Source organism: Amblyomma americanum, chromosome 4 (assembly GCF_052857255.1).
Source record: "Amblyomma americanum isolate KBUSLIRL-KWMA chromosome 4, ASM5285725v1, whole genome shotgun sequence".
Lineage (NCBI taxonomy): Eukaryota > Metazoa > Arthropoda > Arachnida > Ixodida > Ixodidae > Amblyomma > Amblyomma americanum.
In genome coordinates this window covers 195,164,058-195,184,799 of record NC_135500.1, presented here as the reverse complement: position 1 = coordinate 195,184,799, position 20,742 = coordinate 195,164,058, and the positions used below count along the sequence as shown (strand labels likewise).

The 20,742-nt window shown below is 46.2% G+C and overlaps 2 protein-coding genes across 4 annotated transcripts in view; one reads left to right on the top strand and one right to left on the bottom strand.

The window, feature by feature from the left end:
* Window positions 1–3,978, bottom strand: part of LOC144128958 (proton channel OtopLc-like) — a 45,246-nt gene extending 41,268 nt beyond the window's left edge. For 2 of the 3 annotated variants that reach the window (XM_077662792.1, XM_077662790.1), the window contains exons 1-2: window positions 3,662–3,978; window positions 2,284–2,537 (exon numbers count right to left, since the gene is read on the bottom strand). In XM_077662792.1, coding sequence (XP_077518918.1) covers window positions 2,284–2,484 — 201 coding nt within the window. In that variant the 5' untranslated portion in view covers window positions 2,485–2,537; window positions 3,662–3,978. The remainder of the gene's footprint in view (window positions 1–2,283; window positions 2,538–3,661) is intronic. The other variant, XM_077662791.1, reaches the window with a different exon arrangement.
* A 5,814-nt stretch (window positions 3,979–9,792) lies between these two features.
* The window catches only part of LOC144128957 (transient-receptor-potential-like protein), a 49,438-nt gene continuing 38,488 nt past the window's right edge, over window positions 9,793–20,742 (top strand). The window contains 4 exon segments of the mRNA XM_077662789.1: window positions 9,793–9,828; window positions 9,965–10,032; window positions 11,116–11,289; window positions 12,678–12,924. Coding sequence (XP_077518915.1) covers window positions 9,974–10,032; window positions 11,116–11,289; window positions 12,678–12,924 — 480 coding nt within the window. The 5' untranslated portion in view covers window positions 9,793–9,828; window positions 9,965–9,973.

The window sequence follows — 20,742 nt, the reverse complement described above, 5'->3', positions numbered from 1 at the left end:
TTACAATCAAAAAGTGTGACGCCATGGTTCTAACGGCGCAGCGTTATAGCGCAACGCATAACTCCCATTTATTGCCACTTGGATAGGTATCGCTTTCATATTTTTCTTGCGAACCAAGTCGATGATGATGACGAAAAGTAGTCAGGATATCAGTCTCAAGAACTAAATTTCTACATTCTTGTGGATAAAGAGCGGATGAAGACGGAAGACGGAATAACACGAAGTAGACTACACAGCGCTGTGTCGTCTACTTCGTGTTCTTTCCGCTTGAACGAATTACTACCAATCAACCCTAATTACCGCTTTCGCGCAGCAAATTTCTGCGATTGGAGTACTCTGGGCATTGACAGAACGTTTTGCTACGTGAGTTTCTTGTCTTGTCAAGCTTTAGAGTGATGTTTGCTTGTCGTTCTGGAGCTATCGTAGCTTCACGGCGCTTCTTCAGATAAATATGCTAACTAGAAATACAAACAAAAGGGGAGATAGTGCGAGGACAACCGTGAAGTTCTCGAATGAAAAAAAAAATGAACAATCATGCTGTACCTTTTTTTTTTTTCCTGTGGTCGCAGTCCTGTCCAATAACTTTTCGAGCTTCAACAGCTTCTTGAGAATGAAGGTCCATCTAGGACCGTTGTTTTAGAGTGGTTTCACCGATTCTAAAGCGCATAATTTGACAACACCAATGAGGAACGCAGTGGCCACCCTCGTTCATCAACGAGAGACGCAAATGTTGCTGCCGTTGAGAAACACACGCCAGAATAGCCGTATACAACCGCGAAGAGGCTTTTACATACTTTCTATATTAAAAAAAGACTTAAGCATCCAGCATGAGAAACCCCTCCAACTTGATAAACAAGCTGAGAAACTCCAAGCCTCCAACATGAATCCATTGACAACCAACATGAAGTCATCAAAGATCCGCTGACAACCAACATCTGAAGCCACCAATTATTTCCCAGATCTTGCTTCTTGTGACATTTGCTCCTTTGTGACATTTCCCACATCCATGCAAAATTGTATAATGTCAGAATTAAGACCACTGCCACAGGAAACAGCTCAATGCAAAAGTTTGAAAAGAGTGATTTCAAAACGTTATGAAAAATTAATCTATCATATGAAAAAAAAACACATTGACATTAGCGGCGAACATATCGAGAAATGTCGAGTGAACAGATTTTCTTTTTCATTAATTTAATAAACCAAAGTCCACGAATTTTCAGACCTCTCCTCGTACTCCGTTCCTGGCAGAGCACTGGCTAAAGAGAGAACTTTTCCCTTTTCACAGAATCCCAAGGCCATAATTGGAGACTATTCAGATAATATGTGCGTCGGCTCTCTGACACCATTTGATCCTCCTTAAACATGGTAACGTTGATCATTCCTATCAAACTGATTGCCAACGGCAGCGCACACAGTGATCGCTTCTTTTGTCTTTTCTTATCTTCTTTCATATCTTTCGTATGTCTTCTTATGTCTTTTCAATCGCACGCATGTAATCGCCACAGGTAATCGCCTGTTCTTCGAACACATCCACTCCAGCCCCAACAGCCGGTGTCGTGACAAAGAAGAGTGCGTTGAATGCGTGATAAAACTTCCATCTCTCTTAGTTGCTATATTTTATAGAAAAGATAAGAAGACCATGTTTTGTTACATACCACCCTCTCCGTCGTAGGCAGCACAATAATGTAGCCAATCAAGGCAGCCATGAATTATTTTTACCACTCCTGAGGTGACACCACTGTTCGCACAGTGCCTTCCGCATTCGCTGCCGTACCGAGACGTATCAGTGGTTTAACCCTTTCGACGTTTATAAGCTACGCATTGAGAGGCATACATTCTCAGGTGGGACGGAGGACAGGCAGCACCACTGCGCTTCAACTGGTAGGGAGCAGCAAGCGGCTTGGGAAAGCTGTGAGTTAGGCTCCCACGTGAAGTACTGGTCTCTCTTCTGTTTGAGTTCAATATAAGCATTAAATAATTGTCCTAAATGATTGAAAAAATACGATCCCACGTTGCGCTTTCGATGTTTTCGGGGGCTGTCGGCCCCATGGGTATTAGCATCCCACAAGCTTTCCGTTCCTCTAAGTTTTGTTGTCCAACCGTATTCAGCGCGAAATGTGTTGTTAGGAGGCGTGGACAGTTTTCGGCGGCAGTGACTGGCTGCCCCTGACTTTCCTATTGAAAAGAGGAAAGGTCTGCACCCACGGGACAACTCACGGGCATCTTCGTGGACTAAGTTGGCAATATGACTGTACAGCATTGAAAAAAAAATTCTACACTTGCCTGTCCGATGGCCGATAGGCTTCCGGACCTCTTGGTGCGAGCCGCGATCTTGCGTGCCCGTTCGGCTTCGCCCAGGCGACCCGAACAGCTCGAGCTGTGCGGCCGGAAGTCGGAGCCCCTGCGGCTGGCGATCAGGGCCGCCATGGGCACTGGCGGTGCCTGGCTGAACGTGGTCGTCTTGCCATTCGCCTGCCGGGACATGGCGCTGCGCGGCGCAGCCAGTGCCTGCTTGGCTTGTTCGGCCGGTAGCAGTTCTGCAGTCAGCGCGAAAGATTGCGCAAAGGTGAGCGCATTTTTGTCCTGTTGTTGTTGTTGACTTTGGCGACGAAATGTAAGGAAAAGTAATGTGGAGAGAAAGCACGTAGCCGCCCGCACCCGGGTTTAATTAAGAAAAAAAAACGCGTTCTTGGATGAAGGTGAAGTCGGCAATATCTGAACGGCCTGTTCGTAATCGAAAATTCTCGCACGCTGTATCAGCAACTTGAAGCTCAGTGTCTGTGAACGAATCATAGTGTGGGTGCAGACGGCAGTTATGGGCTATCGAAGTTAAACCAAACGAGGGCACAACACTCTGGCTTTAAGTTAACTTACATTAATAGAGAAATAGCTTTTCTATTGACTCACTGGTTTTTCATCGAGTACAAGCTTCCTCCTAGCCTGGTGGTCAACTTCTTTGAGGTGATATGCCTGGAAAATTAAGTTTTGGCTGCACCCCGTGTAGGCCAAACACATTAGCCATTGAGCTCCTCCTTGGGCACGCAAAGAAACAAGGAGTCCGCGAATCCTCAAATGGGGGATAAATAGACGGGGACACGTTTACGAGAGTCCTTGAGAGGCCCGTTGCCCCGTTATCTGCGGCCTTACTTGCTGCATAAGTGGCGGCCGTGACAGTACAGCAAGTACACCTGATGTCATAGTCCTTTTGGAACTGCCGTTACCGAAGTTGTGGGGGCAGGTCGTCAGTAGCTGCATAATCATTATGGCGGTCACGAGACAAGAATGTCGCTTTAAAAGTAAGAATTCGTACACGGTGAGAAAGCTTAAATGAGTTTTAATGAGTCGGGATTAGATCGCCCTGTCATTGGGATTAGATGTCCCTGTCATTCACCAGCCACACTTTCAAGAAGAAAGAACCGATCATCGTTTCCTAAAGGAACTGACAACATAATTAGGCTGGCGATCAATAATCTAAATACTTCCCCCCTCTGCAGTTTGATCCCGCCAGCCCAGTTTTTCCTTTCTCTTGAGCGGGTAATCCCTAACAACATACACTTCCCGTTGGGGTAGCCGAGCCAGGCTTCAGAGAAATACGAAAATGACGCTTCTGACGGGGACAGCCTACGCCTATTCCGGCATCGACAAAGCAAGCCGTACTCACGGTACAACGCCAAAGCTTCCAGGGTCACAAAAGAGCAGGCTCACAGTGGACGGAGTCCCGAGCCGGGATGTTCCCGAGCCTCTTGAGGGACCTGCGCGGCGTCACAGCAGCGGTGTCACCCGTGGCGTCAACTGCTGCTGTGGAGGCAGCGGTTCTTCGACGAGTGCTGAAGTAGTCCCGCCGGGGGAGTCGCCGAGCGTAGCCGAACGAGGAGTCGTGTCAGCGTGTGCGTGGCATGCCGTACTCGTCGGCGCATTGCCTGCTGTGCCGAGTGAGTGACGGACGGCTAAACGCACATGCACATACACACGGGCTCTCGCTGCCGACGAGGGGTCTTATCACCCCCTTTGTTCTCTCCTCCTTGTCTCCTCCCTATACTCATTCTGTCTCTGTTCTCTACCACACCAGAGGCCCTTTTTCGCGGGCTGAGATAAGGGACGCGCCCTTTCTTGCACAGCGAAGACACAATAGACTATCGCTATGGTCTGTACCAGAGTTAGGTGATGATCCGGCGGGAAAGTACGAGCACGGTGCAGGGATTCCCCCTCCCTATTGGACCCATAGGCGATATTGCATCACACCAGGACACGCGATCAAGCTCAACGTGTAAGTGTGCAGAACAATGATGGAGTGTGGGGTACCCAAAAACCGCAAGCATTTTCTTCAGGCGTAGCTCCAGCCTTGTCGGATACCCAAATGCACCAACGGGATAAGCTTAAGTGAATTATCAGTACCACGCATTTTTTTTTTTTGAAATGGTAAGCAATGGTCGGTTGTTGGGATGGTCGCATTGCGTAAAGAAATCCAAGTTACCATGTTGACAGAAGAACTGCGTCCTTCAACCACTGTTGTCTGCAGTTTTGACGATCCAAACCATTTATAGAAATCTCCCTCGGCTCACGCTGAGTACAGTGTTCCGAGCGGCTATTATCATGCCCGTCTCCGTGTGGCTTACAGCTCAAATCAAGTTCAATCCAACTGAGATACTTTCCACCACATGGCGCATTCAGTTTTCTAATAAGCACGCGCCTAAAGTTCAACTAAATTTACAAGCTCTAAAACTGTCCTCTCGCTCGTCACTTAAGGACATTGTCCTATATTAACGACCTCCCTACGTTGGGCTTTGAGCAGATACGCCAGTCGGTTTATGCAAATACACGTTCTGCATTTTTCACGTTTTTTCCTGCGCCTTACAGGCGCATGCTCGCTCTACATCCCTGTACCGTTATCGATTCTGTTGAAAAACAAGTAAACCACTTGAGCACAACCCTGCTGAACAAGGCAGTTTCGCCTACACGAGCTGACAAGCACGTGACGTATCTATAGAAGCGGGCCAACCCTGCCTGTTGCATAGTATACCGGTTCGAACCTGCTTCGAGAGATAAAAGCATGGGACGACGCCGAGCTAGATGTCTAGCGATGAAGCATAGAGATTATACCGGTCGTATTGTTCTTGAATGATGGAATAAGCCACCACCTTATCAAATCACCGATACATAACATGACACAACAATGTGCATGTTGTTCGAGCTCCACGGCTCAAGTCTACGGTGTCTTATCGCAATAACGCCTCTTGATCGTGAGAAAAGCAAAAATTAGCATCAGGTTTACGGCGTTAAGGTGGCTTGGAGCACTACTTACTCAGTGCGATTTACTTCATGGTAGCCCGCCGATGTTTTGACCCGCGTTCATAATTAACTCGCATCACTTTACTGCACTTGCAATGGAACATGCACTGAACCTTAGGAAGTTTCTTGCCAACAATAAGCGCTAGAACGGGGTAAAGCAATGACGCTAAGTGCTAGCAGAAAGCCTTCTAAATTACGCCGCCTCTATAATCAGTTACCAGGAGCACGGAACTATACACGCTTATCAGATTTCAGATCTTACACACCTCTATATTTAGAGACAGCGACTTTTGGCGTCAGTTCCCTGTTCTAGCAGTGCACAATCTTCATTGTCATCTGATAACTTTCGCATATACCTATTTACTATATGCGTACACGGGCCATATCAAAGTAAAGGTCTCTAAACAAGCTTGTACTTCGCCCGGAAGGACTTTGTGCTACCGATGCAGCCTGGTGGACGACATGCAGCGCTTTCTCACGAAAAACGTCAGCCGTTCTGCCGCTCGCGCTTTCTACATGCTAGCCGATAGACACACGGGAGGTTTATTGCCGTCTCGTGGAATATCCTTTCTTCCTATCTTTCCTTCGCACTCTCCCGCTCTTAACCGGCACCGCCCTCTTGATAAGGTACAGCCGTCGGAGCTCTGTTTAGTGTCAAACGCAAGGCCTTCACGCGACGCGAGCCACAAGAGCAGCGGAGTCTGCTCGACGCTGAAAGGGACAGTCTGCTGTCGGAGAAGAGTGTCTAAAAACACTCCAATATGTATTTGTAGATCCTTGCTTGCAATGACATTAACGAGGGCAACACTCGCGATCCTGGCAGGAATTTTTATTTTGTATTGTCTAAGTAAGTCAAGCAATTAGTAAGTAAGTCAAGCGCGATTGTGTGTTCGCCGCTCACAATAGCATCCCTTTGACGAGTCGTATTCCCTGCATTGCCTGACCTTTGCTAGCCAACGTTGATAGTTACAATGGAAGGTAGGTAGTGGTTTTTTATTAAAATAATAGTAAAAAGGAAGGAAAAGATTTTTGCTAGCCCAGGCATCTGTCATCAATACTGAAGCGCCTGAACTGGGGCAGTGAAAATAAAGGATATCAGGCAGACTGGAGAAATTAATTGAAAGAGGTGAGGGGACAGGAAGAGAGGATAGGGGGAGAAGTAATATGTACAAACTATTTACACAATAAGAAATGTGTCCAGGTTGTGCGCGTGATTAGTTCATTTTGGGGGAATAAAAACACACGCGCACAGCACTGTGTTGGCTACAACTGGAGTGGGGCGTCCAGTTATTAACAGTTCAAGGTAGAACTCGCGAAGCGTTCGGTCACTGCGAGTAACTAGCTGGCGGAGAACAGACGGGACGTCAAGCCCGTGTGTTCGAGGAATGCACAGAGACTCACCAAGGCTCGCTCACGGGTGCGCGCACTGCCCTGCGGCCACAATAGCGTCTCGAGGGAGTATGGTAGTACGCCCTGCGCCCTATAGGCCGCGAGCATATCGTCTCGATACGCTCGCGGCCTATAGGGAGCTGGAACCTCCCAGTCACGTTTTTCATGGAACCGCCGAAAAAGAAGCAAGAACCAATAAACCAGCTGGGAAATATTGCAGCCTTTGCTACAGTTGCATACACCTTAAGTCTTCAGTGAAGCTCCGCCCACATTCAGGACTGCTAGGGGATATTCAAAATTCCGCGAGTGCGCTTCCCCCCATAACAATGTTGCCCAATACAAGATGGCTGATCATGCGTTTCGAGCTGAAACAAAGCAAGAAGGACTAGCTTTTTGTTTGATTTTTTACAAAATACGTTTCTTACATTCTATCCACACCTTTAGCGCCTCTCTTGTGTCCTTCGCAGTTTTTTTTATTATATATAGACAAGTAAGCCGTCTTGTGTTTGGCTACATAGTTATGTGAAAAAACGCACTTGCGAAATTTTAAATATCCCCTATTCCTCCACGACGAATATGTGTCTGTTGAATTTTTTTCTCGTTACTTAAACAAAAACACGTTACGTAAACTCGCCCGCCTAGCTATTGCGGTATACAAGAAGCTAATCACAAGAAAAAAATATAATCCGTAAAATTTTGATGCATCTGGCTCGTTTGATATAGTCAAACACTAAAAAGCTAATTTCGTTCGCTGTTGTGATCGGAGATTTGCCAGGACAGCATCTTGGGCATGTTGTTTATTCATTTGTGATGAAACAGCGCAGAACGCCGGGACAGTACAGGTGACAGGCGCTGACTTACGACTCAGTTAATTTCGAAGCACAGCTTCTTATACCATACATGCGTCACACGCGTGCTCGGTTTATGTGAAAGTTTTGCACTATTACATTCCTCAGGACGAATTAATGGTGTGTGTGTGTTGACGTATGCATAGACACGTGCGGTGCGGTCGCTTGTCAAAGCGCATGCGGAATGTTATTCACGGGATTCTTGGAACAACTCCTATCAGTCGTTCTGCGCTGTTCCATCACAAGTGCCTGGAGAGCGGAGTAACACAGGACGCCGCAGACCATGACGCATTATTAACAACTGCTGTTTTTTGCACACGGACTTTTGGCATTTCGCCTCCATCGAAATGAGACAACAGCCGCCGGGCTCGAACCCGCGTCTTTCGGTTCAGCAGCCGAGCACTTAACCACTGGGCGCGGTTCAGGTGTCCAACGATATATGAGACAGATACTGCGCCATTTCCTTTCCCCCAAAACCAATTATTATTATTATTATTATTATTATTATTATTATTATTATTATTATTATTATTATTATTATTATTATTATTATTATTATTATTATTATTATTATTATTATTAACCACTGATTTAACGCGGCGGCTGTACCATTATTTATTAATAAAAACCGATTTACGGACAATTGAAGCTTATTGAGACGCTACATTACAACACTTGAACCACGTGAGAGCAACTGACAACCAAATTTCACACCTCTCACTTATTAGAGCGTTAAAATTACGGTAAAAATCTGACAGCAACAACGCATTACAATCCGCTCACTTACACTGCTTGCTCCGGTATATGAAAAAGTTTCGTTCCTAAATACCCACTGGACATAAAACTAAAGACTGCGATGAAAGTCTTATAGCCCTCAATTGCGCTAAGAGATTTCGATGTTTTTGATTTGCAGAGCTACAATGTCAAGATTTTTCGGTGCAATAAGATCTTTAAATTTTCACATTTCTATTTTTGCGTTTTGACACAACGTTAGGAAAAATACTTCTCAATCGGCAGTTTCGGAGTCTTTTACCTGAGCGCCAAAAATCGCACAAAGGTCAGTAAAACGGTGGCCCGATGATATTATAAGTTCTCGTGCTTCTAAAATGCGAAAGTTGCAGTTGGGTTCGTGAAAGAAATCTCTGTTAAGGAACTTCTTCCATCCAGGTACTTGTGTATGTGAACAGTATCGGTTCAAATTTGCGTCGTGAATAATAAGCTCTGCAGGCAATGAGAAACGACGCGCTGCAGGGATCCGCCCCAGCATCTCAGCCAGAATTTGCTCTGGTTCACTCAAAGAAAATTTCCTAGAGGCAGTGACCGCCCACACTTAATGTCACCGCTTGCTGTCACACTTTAGACTCCCGCGAACTCACTAAGCAAGCGCCATTGGCGCCGTAGTGAACGTTCACTCCGTCTGAACCTCCAATCCTCAGTCTGACTCCGTGTATTCTCAGATCCGGACCGATACGCCAACATCCTTTTGATTTAGACCGAGTACGCGCATTATTTCCATATCTCAGCATCGCGCGACTTGGAATGTAGAAGAAAGAAGAACACGAGACCACAAGTCTCCTGGCTCCTGTTCCCTAACTAAATTTCTTGAAGGGTAGAAATTAATGCTGGGACAGCGGCCAAGTTTCACGGTGGGAGAGTTCATGTGTTCCCCAGCTGCGGGAATGCGGCAGCGCAAACGACCGTGAAGTGGCCTCACCCAATGAGCCACGCGACCGGCTTAACGGGAAGTCAACACCGCTGGCGAGATCGATACGATTGCTTAACAGCACGGTGACTAACACACTATTCGGCTTCGACAGTGCCACCTTGGTGGTAAAGGTGGCGCGGTGTGTCTGCAAGTTGTGCAAGATAACATACGACAGCGGCAGTGCCCGACGTACGTCTCCATACATGGACGACCGCTGGGGAAGGAGAGGGGGGTGTCTCGCGAGAAAACAGAGCTAGCCGAAGCCCGAGCGGCGCAATCCGCGGCTGAGCGGGGCAGCGGGATGCTCGCGGGAGAAGCCTCGCCACAGCCGACTGGGTCGTTCAGCGGTTTCCCTTAATTCCATTTCTCGGAGGACACCCAGCAGGGGACGCGGGCCTGTCGGTGGCTGCGCACAAGGCCGGCCCCGACACGCCACTCGACACCGGTCGGGGGCAGCGCGACCGAAGGACAGGATACTACGCCGCTCTTCGCTCGGGGGAAACCGCTCTTCTCCGCCCCCCCCCCCCTTCTTTTTGGACAAGAAGATAACGCCCCTCTGTCGCACCTCCTCCAGGTGTATCTGCGGTCTGCCACGCGGTGGGTACAGTCCTCCTTATTGTTCTAGCGCCACTTCGTGCTCAGGCCTTGTCTAATCTCCCCATTCTTCATTTTCCCCCTGCTTGCTTTTTCACTTCGCGGATTTCTCCTCACTTTCATCTCTATCGCGACGCAGGAAACAAACATGGATCAAAAAACGGATCATCCCGATGCTGCGAGCGAACGCAAGAAGTTTGGGGCAAGGTGCGTGCTTCAAGTGCTGTAGAAGATAAAGAGAGTCGAAGCAAGGGAGCCTGAGGGAAAGGGGATAAGGGTGCAGGAACAGATATGTAGTGCTATATTTACAGTCCCAGTGTAAAGTACGCAGGCAATTTAACGCATCACGAAAATCTCCCGTGACGCCTTGTCTCTCAAGGGAGATAGAAGTTGAGAAGTAGAAATCCGTTAGCCTTTTGAAGCTTCTCGCCACCAGGACCACCAAGGCCGCCAGGGGCGCTGCAGGAGAGCCTACTGCGGACCCCGGTGACACTTCCGGTTAAACGCAAAATGTCATTTAGCCATTTTGACGAAATTTGCATGGACCAGTTTAAACAGAGCTATAATCGCCCAAATGGAAGAAATGCAAGCCGTGCGATCCAGTCGAGAAATTCCGAATTGGGTGCTGAGCTGCAAAAAATATTTTATCGAATGCGCTAACGGTGGTCGCAGCGGCGGGTTTGCTGGTAGCAAAAATAAGACATCACTGACTCCTATCGTATAGCATTGAAAGTTCCGTCCAAAGAGACCTAAACCGCACCAGTGAGACTAACGAAACCTGAAGATTCTAGTCATAGTGACGCGCCAAAATTCCATTGCATGAGAAGAGCAGCAATTCACAAATCAATGTTCAAGGAACGACTTGTAAGCGTGAAGAGGTCCTGGTGAAAAAAGTGCGATCATATTTGTTGAACAACGCTTAGCAACGAGTCTTGGTTTCCCAACACCTGATACCTTTAACCCTGATTAGCGCCTTACCATCGAATCGTTTCGATTCGGTGGCTCCCGTAGTTCGATGTATATACCGATCAGGCGACGCTATACCGATATAAAATGACAGTATACAGGTACAGGAAGCACATGACTCTAGAAAGTGTGGCGCAGAACTCAGCCCCGGCATATATCATCGTAATAATCAAAAAGCAAAGGTGCTTAGCTTTCACTAAGGGCTTTTACATCGCGCTTAGCAGAAAGAGTTCGCTGATTACGTTCGGTATGAAACGAACGTCGCTAGATGAACAATGTCCCCCTTCTGACTTGCGCCGTAACTTGGTTTCTGCAACGCGACAGGCGCAAGGAGTCCGAGATGTCCATTCGGAGCGAAGATGAGAACACCTCGTCCATGTTCCACTTTACGTCGAAGGTGCGCTCCATGAAGCACGGCATCGTCACCAGGAAGCTGCATCCTCTTGAGAAGAAGTACCTGCTAGCCGCCGAGCACGGAGACATACCCACAGTCACCAGGTACGCGGAGGGATACGCCAGCACTGCAGACATGACTACGCCAAAGGTGTCAGGCTAGTGTGTTTCTGCACAAAAGGGATTATTGCACTGCGTCAGAGGAGGTGTAACATACTTAGAGCCTATAGCGAAGATTAGGTGTGCCGTGTAGGCGTACGTATACGCCCTCACAACCATAAACTAAAGAGCATTAGCAATGAGAGTTCGGTATGTGTGGAGAAAACATCCAGTTTACAGCAGGTTTCTAACGAAGGAATTACACATATCTGCAATTAAGGTTCGTGATCGCATTTAATCATCATCTGTCCGGCTTGAAGCTTCTTGTGATAACTGACAGGCTGTAGGTTGAGGTCAATAGAAGACCTCACCCGCGGCGCTGATGTATCGCGGGTTGGGCAAACTGACAGGCCAGGATATAGTTGAGAGGTTTTAAACGATTAAGAAAAATAGACTCGCCCGCACCACCGATGTGTGGGTGGTGTAATACCAATTGTGAAACAAGAAATGTGACCCGAGGTTATTGGGATTTTGCCACACGAAGGGGGGCAGAAATAAACAGGAGTGTGTCACTAATTGACATAATGTAGTTTGAGACATTTAAATGAATAAGAAAATAGCGCAGGCAAACGAGAAAGTGGGCAAGAAAACAGACAGGACAAGGCGCGGAAGTCAACTTCGTCCTCTTGCGCTGTTTGCACAATTATTCTTCTCCGACTTGGCAACCAGCCTGCCCGCCTGTGTTAGGCAACCCTTTCTCTTGATAAACTCCTCTTCGCCTTGCCCTAATTTTTTCTTCAGCCATGCAAAACTGAAAAAGCTGTACAGTTTCAATTACACTAGACTCTGGGTGCTCACTAGTAGGTAGATGTAATAATGCCACGTTATACACTAGCAGCATACGTTTAATATCAATCTCAATATTTGTATCACTGTGTATTAATACGGTAGTCTTAGCATGTCTACTTGCTCCAAGCTTTTGCGAATGACTTCACAGGATTTCATATTGTTCGCGAGTCCCTCAAATTAACGAAGAAAAGCTCGGTGGCTTGGCGAAAGAAGTGAGCCTAAGCAATACATGCGACCACGGGTAAGCTTCCCCAGAACATACACTTATTTACCGTTACCGCATGCGCATGGACTTGGTTGCTTAGTCGGGTAAATATTTGCAAGTGTAGCACTTCAGTATCACTCCGCTGCCTCACCTAACGGTAGCGCACTTTGATCTGGTATTGTCGGCTGATAAACGAAAGCTAAAGATTATGTGAAGATAGATGTTAGATAGCTTAAAGCTCCCGAGACCTCCATAAGCACTTGGCCTCGATGCATGTCGATCCCAGTGGAGCAAACTAGCGATTCCTGCTAGTTAACGCACCTTCCTGCGCGCACGACAGAATCCTGAATCTGGCCAAGAGCCGGTCCGAGGTTCTCGACCTGGACATCAACTGCGCCGACTCGCTGGGTCGCACCGCGGTGCACATGGCCATCGAGAACGAGAACCTGCCGCTGCTCGAGACGCTGCTGACGGCCAACGTCGAGGTTCAGGACAGCCTGCTGCACGCCATCAACGCCGAGTACGTCGAGGCGGTCGAACTGCTGCTCGACTACGAGGAGAGCACCCACGTCGAGGGCGAGAGATACGTGAGTGCCCCACAAGCACGGGGAAATACACACTATACTGCGCCGCAGCTGTTGCCGTGCTTTTTGTGATCTGAAATGACAATGGACCCCGCTGCGATGGCTCAGTGGTTAGGGCGCTCGACTACTGATCCGGAGTTCCCGGGTTCGAACCCGACCGCGGCGGCTGCGTTTTTATGGAGGAAAAACGCTAAGGCGCCCGTGTGCTGTGCGATGTCAGTGCACGTTAAAGATCCCCAGGTGGTCGAAATTATTCCGGAGCCCTCCACTACGGCACCTCTTTCTTCCTTTCTTCTTTCGCTCCCTCCTTTATCCCTTCCCTTACGGCGCGGTTCAGGTGTCCAACGATATATGAGACAGATATTGCGACATTTCCTTTCCCCCAAAACCAATTATTATTATTAAATGACAATGGTCATGGCGTAAGACAGAGCCCGGTCACCTGTGCTAAGAATATGGCCCTGTTGCAATGTTTGGGGGAAACCCCCGGGGGGGAGGAGATTTGTAATAAGGAAGCAATTGCTCATTAGCATCCACCAAGAGCAGCCACTCGGCTACAAAAGAGAGCTATACAGCAGCAACTGCGTAGTTTAATAAGAAAAATTCGCCCTGGTCCGGGGATCGAACTCGGTGCCAACTCCTGTCCGGGCCGTCGCTCTGCGAACTAAAACCACGATGGGTGCTAGTTCACTGTTTAGGGGGATTCCACAAGAATACCATACCATACCATACCATACCATACCATACCATACCACACCACACCACACCACACCACACCACACCACACCATACCATACCATACCATACCATACCGTACCGTACCGTACCGTACCGTACTGTAACGTACCATGCCATACCATACCATACCACACCATACCATACCGTACCGTACCGTACCGTAGCATAGCATAGCATAGCATAGCATAGCATACCATACCATAACATACCATACCATACCATACCATACCATACCATACCATACCATCTCGTCTGCACACGTGGTACGATGGTGAGAATTGGTTGTGAATGTAGTACATGTAAACTTTTGCGGCAAGTCGCCAGCAGCATAGTAATTAATAGCTCAGCGCAGCCTAGAAGACTAGTTGTAGAGTTAGAAAGGAATAACCCGAGAAGATCTAACACACTATAACTATAACCAGAGTCCCGTTTCCTCCGCTTATCGCTTTCGCCATCTCTGCCTGGCGCGCCATTGCGACCAGTTTAAAAACAATGAGCAACTGTGTAGTTTGAAACCGAGTGTTTGTTTACCGGAGATATCGTAAATCATGCATGTCGCCCTGTAATCGCGCACAGAGGGGATGTAATCGTCAGTGTAATGGTCAGTTTGTTATTTTTGAAGACAACTGCAGGCTACTACTCTACAAGATCTCATGAATGCATCTGCGACGAAAGGTGTCATCGGGTCTGCTCCACCTTGGAGCAACGTAATTTTTCTACGCGTCATTTCAATTCTGCTCGCATATTTGGCGCATGCCAACCGTCGCGATTACTTGCAACGGCAGGTTCCGCATGCCGTACATTGTTCGTCGTGATATGCGCAATATGCCTCATATCATGCTTTTCTTACCTTTCTCACGCTATCCATCTACGCATTTCATTTCAAAATTATCGGAACCAGCGCGGAAAAAAAACACTCACGAATAGATATGCACTGAGCAAAGGTGGAGCAAATATATCCCGCCGATAAGCAGTGCCTAGGTATCATTTCACATTGTCGGCCCGTCGCTATTACATCGTACCTACTGTCCATGAAAAAAGAACGAATTGTCCACCACTTAAGGGGGCTTTGAAATCTCTGTATCCGTTTTGTGCCAATTTTTTTTTATTACTGTCCCGAGTTTCGTTGATGAAATCGACCGGGAAATACTCTAAAAAAGATTGTTCCGCGAACAGCAGCAGCACTGCATTGCAGGCAAAGGTGATGGGCGTTTTCCTCCGTCGTGGGTTTTTCCGAGATATTCACCTTGCGGAAAAGATTTCTTCACGACTGCTTTATTTTGATCCTGTTTTGTTTTGTTGTGCTCTTAGGAGAAAAGTGCAGGTTAAGACAGTGTTTGTTTTCGAAAATAGTGAATTTTAAATTTCTTGCGTGAAACTATTTTCTCACTTTAGATATGTCAACATACAATTCATCGCAAAAATTCAGAACCAAAATTTGCTTCATTGAGAAAAATAATTCTGAGAATGTCTTGACCCGTAGCACGCTATTTAAGAACGCAATGAATGTTGAACCAGCCTTCTGATACTTTTTCTTAACACTGCAACCATTTCACGCGGTTCAAAGAATATATATACATATTGGGAATCAATATTCAACAGCCATATCAATGAAGTTTTGTGAGAATGACCATACAACTATTTTTAATGTGATCAAAAATGTTATTTCAGTGCATCAAGAAATTTTTAAAAATTCCGCTCAAAGCCGCGTCTGCCCTTAAGTCAAGAGCAAAACAATTGGCGTTGGACACATGGGAAAACCATAAACATAGTTTATCTACATTGCTAAAACATCCGAACGCTAATTAAATTGAAGTCGAATCATATTGTACACTGTAAAGTTTTATTCTATCTATAAATTCACCAGCTCTCAAACGTCCTGTACAGTAATGAAAGACAGACACGCTCGTAATCTGACATGTATATTTATACAGCCTTGCAAAATATGGAAAAGACACTGATTTTTTTATCATAGCTATAAAATACACAGAACTTCTCAAATCTTGACTACGCCTCGTCCGTAGATTGTGTGTGTCCGGAAAAAAAGTGGACAGAAGAGGGATGGTTGGGTAGAGATGGGGATGCTTCACCGAAGTATAGAGCACTGCGGCAGAGCCACTCTTCAAGAAAAAAAAAATCCGTCAATAAAAGGATAATGGATTACTTCAATAGTTCTTAACAGGTGTAACGTAATGAACAAGTTCAGACAGTTCGGTAAACAATAAACGCAACCACAAGTAACAGACCGAAGGTTAATGAACAGGTTCAGACAGTTCGGTAAACAATAAACGCAACCACAAGTAACAGAGCGCCGGTATGTGATTCCGGGTACCATTCAAGCTTCACTTATACTCTTCCTACTCGAAAGAAAGCAGCCATTCATTCCCGCATTCCTTGCAAATATTGCAGCAAATGCCCCCAGGAGCTTTTTTTTTTCCTGTCCGTACTTATAGGCAATAATGAGCGTTTTCCAAGCTAGGCTGCTATTTCCATCCCCTGTGCAGTGTCCTCTTCAGAAGAAGCAATGTGATGTAGCAGCAGCATTTCTCAGCCGTCGGCGAGATGACATACCGAAGCAAACAGAAAACGCGGAATCTGCAGCACGCAATCCTCGACCGCCCTTGGCTGCTGTTCTTGCCCCGGCAAGCGAAATGACCTCACTCCAATTCGCTCCGTGCGTCCCTGTTTACTCAGATAGCGAGGACGGAGAATCCGATGGCGCTCTTCGGTGGAAGACATCAACTTTTTGCACGAAACACGTATGCTGCTGGCGTAAGCATGCCGTGAAAAATCTCTGGTATCCCGGATCCACGATAACACTTCAGAATTGCATGAGTTGCTTGCATGAAATTATGTTCGCCTCCTGAAGCCTAAGATAAGGCAGAAGCATTAACGACTAACTAGTAGTCCCTTTACTAGGGTAATTAGCTGCCGTTAATACTTCTAGCCAATAATTATTGACTGCAAACAGTGACAGCAGTCGGCAAATTCGTAGTCGTTGCTATTATGCCGACCAAATTATGGAAGCAAGGTTTTCTACGTAAGAGCGTTCATATCGTGCCCCATAGTTACCTGGTATGGGAAGAAAGCAATGTGTGGCCATGAAACAACCTCACTTTACGTCACACAGCTTATTAACAACTGTTTTTTAAGAGCGTTAGCTCTTACTCATCACGTTTCTCGATCACGTTTCATCACGTTTCTCGATTTCTTGGGGTCTGCTAACACCTCCTTTCGGCGTGAAATTTTCTAAATAAGAGGAATTCAAGATGGCGCCCCCCCCATAGTGAATCGATATAGCAACCCAATTGGTGATTGATTGGTGACGTCATTAGTATATAGAATTGGTGATTGATTGGTGACGTCACTGATATATTCAATTCGTGACTGATTGGCGACGTCACTTATAAACCTAAGATGTCGGCCAATTATGGTAATTAATTGATGGCATGATTAATTAATCCAAGATGGCGGCAGCGAACGCTCGTTACTTCACTGTGGCGGCATATTGTTTTTAGTCTAATAATGCTCTGAATATTCAGAGTAAGGCGCACTTTGAAAGTGTTCACATTATGAATGGATAAACTTTACATATATAAATTAATGATGAGGAAATTTGAAACGGATCTCTATCGAGCTAGTTGGGTTTCTGACTATCTGTGGCACACGTATGGCTCAGGAGTGCTTCGGTAAAAAATTTCGCGCTGCTATTATTAAACAAAAATGTGGAGTTTCGTCCAGTATTTTATTTAATCCGCACACCGAAAACTTCATCAGTTATACTTTTATGGCGGCAGATGTAATCTCTCGTAAACTAAGCATTTGTATTGTGTAATAAACAGAAGGTCGAAAGGTCACCGCCACTACGACTGGTGTTGCCGTTGCGTCTGCGTTTTCGTGCGTTGAACAAAATGCCGATGTCGCATAACGCTTAACATCCAGAGAAATGCTTGCGTTGAACGTGCATAAATGTGCTTATTTGCACATTCTCCTCTACAACACTTAACTTTGTGTTAGCACAACAAACCATCCCTCACAGTGAAGGGGTGTGTTGCAATGAGCGCAATATGCAAAGTACAATTGTACTTTACATTTGCTTTTCATTAAGTTAGAAGTGCCCTTGTGTCCACGTTCACAGAATGTTCGCAGACACGCTCAAACTGTTCCAGCGGATCGGTCTTTTTACTTTTTCTGCTAATGACGTTAACTGATGACGTTGGTCTCAAAACCACTGACTAACAGAATATTGCTGCAAAAAGCAGCATTTTTTTCGCATCTGTTCCACCTGGTGTTAAATTTGCTCATGGCTTATTTACTATATTGTTTAGTCTTAACTGCATAGCGTGACGGACATTCGTTGCCTTCTAACGTGCACTCAGGATAGTTTTTCCTTCAAACGGGTCAAATTCTGCATTGCTTAGCGATCACCTGTCGTTCTGTGTGACAGCACCTGCTATCGACGCTTTCAGTCCTAGCAGAAGACAGCCATTAATCGGCACGGTGTAGAAGAACACATTCGTTAGCTGTTAGCTTAGGTGTTTGAAAATACGGCTGCCGGAAATCAAGCAGTACTGTCTCAAAAAGCCATGCACTATGATTTCCTAGGCAGTGCCGGCGTTTGCTTTGCAGAGCCACGCCATTCTCTACAGCTATATACAATAACGGGCGGGATGGTGTCAGGGCTTGCGTTTGCCCAGCATATATGCTTAAGCTTAGCTGCTCTCACGCCTATCTTATCGTTCACCGTTGGGGAGTGCACCGAAGTCTTCAAGTACGCAGATATGACGCGAGAAAAAGCAATCAACGTAGACCGACAAAGAAACCGTCGAACATGTAACAGAGAGGTGTTCGCAAAAACATGGAGTGATAAAAGAGAGATCATTCGCGCTTCCTTCGAAAACGTCTCAGACAGCCTTCTATTCAAGACTCGAAGATATCGTAGCCACACTTCACGCTGAGCTTGTTTGTCCATGAGCTTTTGCAGGCTATTTTTCAGCGCAACGGCACAACACAGAGAGAAAAGTTGTTGTTGTTGTTGTTGTTGTCCTCATACTATGGCACATGCCCACACAGAGGAGAGAAAAGACAGCAAGCTGTCCTGCCGTCTTCTTTCTCTGCGTCGTCTCTTTGCGTTGCAAAAAAGACTGCGCAAAAGTCTAACAAGATTGTGATTGCGCGAGTCCTCTCCCAAATCTTCGCAGTTGCAAAGAAGAGTGATGAAAATTGGCTTTGTTATTAATGTGATAACGTTGAAGTTATCACGCCCAAACTCCGCCGATGTCCGATACAAAATTCTCTGATTGGTCAAGAGAGGTCACGTGACCTTGTGACGTTGACACAACCTGCTCACCGAGTTGTGAGAGACACCTAGTTCACAGACCGAATCGGAATAAAAATTAGGGGAAAAAATGCGGTGTGCACAAATATCGGCACCATCACAACATAGCGGATACCTGCTACTGAAGACAGCAGTGCTAATACGGCGGCTGATTGACCGATAATTGCAAAGAAACTGACGCAAGCACAACCAGAAGTAGCAACAGTAGCTGTGACAAATGTGAAAACTAATGCTATCGCATTCCCTTATTGAGGTGGCATAAGCATCCGCATAGTTTTTACTCTCCTCTTAGAGACGTGCATTCTCCGTGGACTCCCTACAAGAGAGGAGAAAGGAGATAACTCTACCTCTTCTTTGGAACAAGATTATTGGAGCACTTGTACTTCAGCTGTGCAAATGAAGTATGCCTACTATCTGCCTTCTCCATAGAGCACTAAGGAGAAGACAGATCCAAAATTGTGACTGAGGCCGCAGAGATTGCGAACTGTTATGCTATATTTTATGTCGCCTTTCGAATTTCTTTGCCTGTTCTTCGTAAAAAAAGATTCTCTTTTTTTTTTTTCAAGAAGCATTCTGAGTTTTGTATTTGTGTACACAGCGTATTCCCACCACGTTTTTTCTCACTTTCGCATAAAAGGAGTTAAGATTCTTTTTTATTTTTTAGACCATCCCTCACTCTTTTTTTTTTGTACTCAGTTGAATTTTGTCCCAAAAAACCCCATGTGTATTACGATACGAGCCATAGACAAGGCTGTGGGTTAATTTCGACCGCCTGATCTTCTTTAACGTGACGCAATATCAGCGCACAAGAGTATTATCGCATTTCCCCACTATCGTAAGTTTTGTTTTTCAATCGCTAGCTTCAAATTCCGCGCAGAAAAACGTCTCCGCTTCTAGTAACCCCCCCCCCCCCCCGCCCACACACACACACACACACAACGAACACCGAAACATCCTTGCAGCAGCCTGCCAACAGCCGGCACCCGTATAGTGCTGTCCAATTTGCCAAACGGAAAAAGAAAATAAAACAACAGACAATAAGACAAAGAGCTGCTCAATCACGCCACAGATCCGCGCTTGCTGAACCATTGCAATGTCCTGTCCCTCGTCCCGGCAACATCCGCAACCTTCATTTGCAGAATAGGCGTCGATTGTATTATCAGTCGCCTCGTGGCCACCTCTGACCGATGATTGCGGTTCAGTTGACGAGATAAGGCCCAGGGGACGCGCAGTTTTGCTTCTGTACGAAGTTTTCTAAGAACGGAGCGGAAACATCGACGTTCAGAGCAACTTGCACGACAACAGACGTTGCAAAACATTGTGCAGTGTTGCCATCCAGGATCTCTTATTCAGAAACGCACAGAGGTCTCGTTCTTGTCGGAAGCGTATTCAAGAAGCCGCAATGCGAGCGGTGTTAATTTACAGGAAAGCGCTGGTTTTAAGAGAAAGAAAGAAGGAAAGAAAGGAAGAAAGAGAGAAAGAAAGAACGAAAGAGAGAGAGAGAAAGAAAGAAAGAACGAAAGAGAGAGAGAGAGAAAGAAAGAAAGAAAGAAAGAAAGAAAGAAAGAAAGAAAGAAAGAAAGAAAGAAAGAAGAAAGAAAGAAAGAAAGAAAGAAAGAAAGAAAGAAAGAAAGAACGACCGAGGCTCAGAGATCTAATAAATGCGTTGGAGTCGTTCAATTACTGACACAAGTCCCGCAGAGCTATTGCTACTCCACGTGCATCTGCTGCGTTCCCTGAAGGGC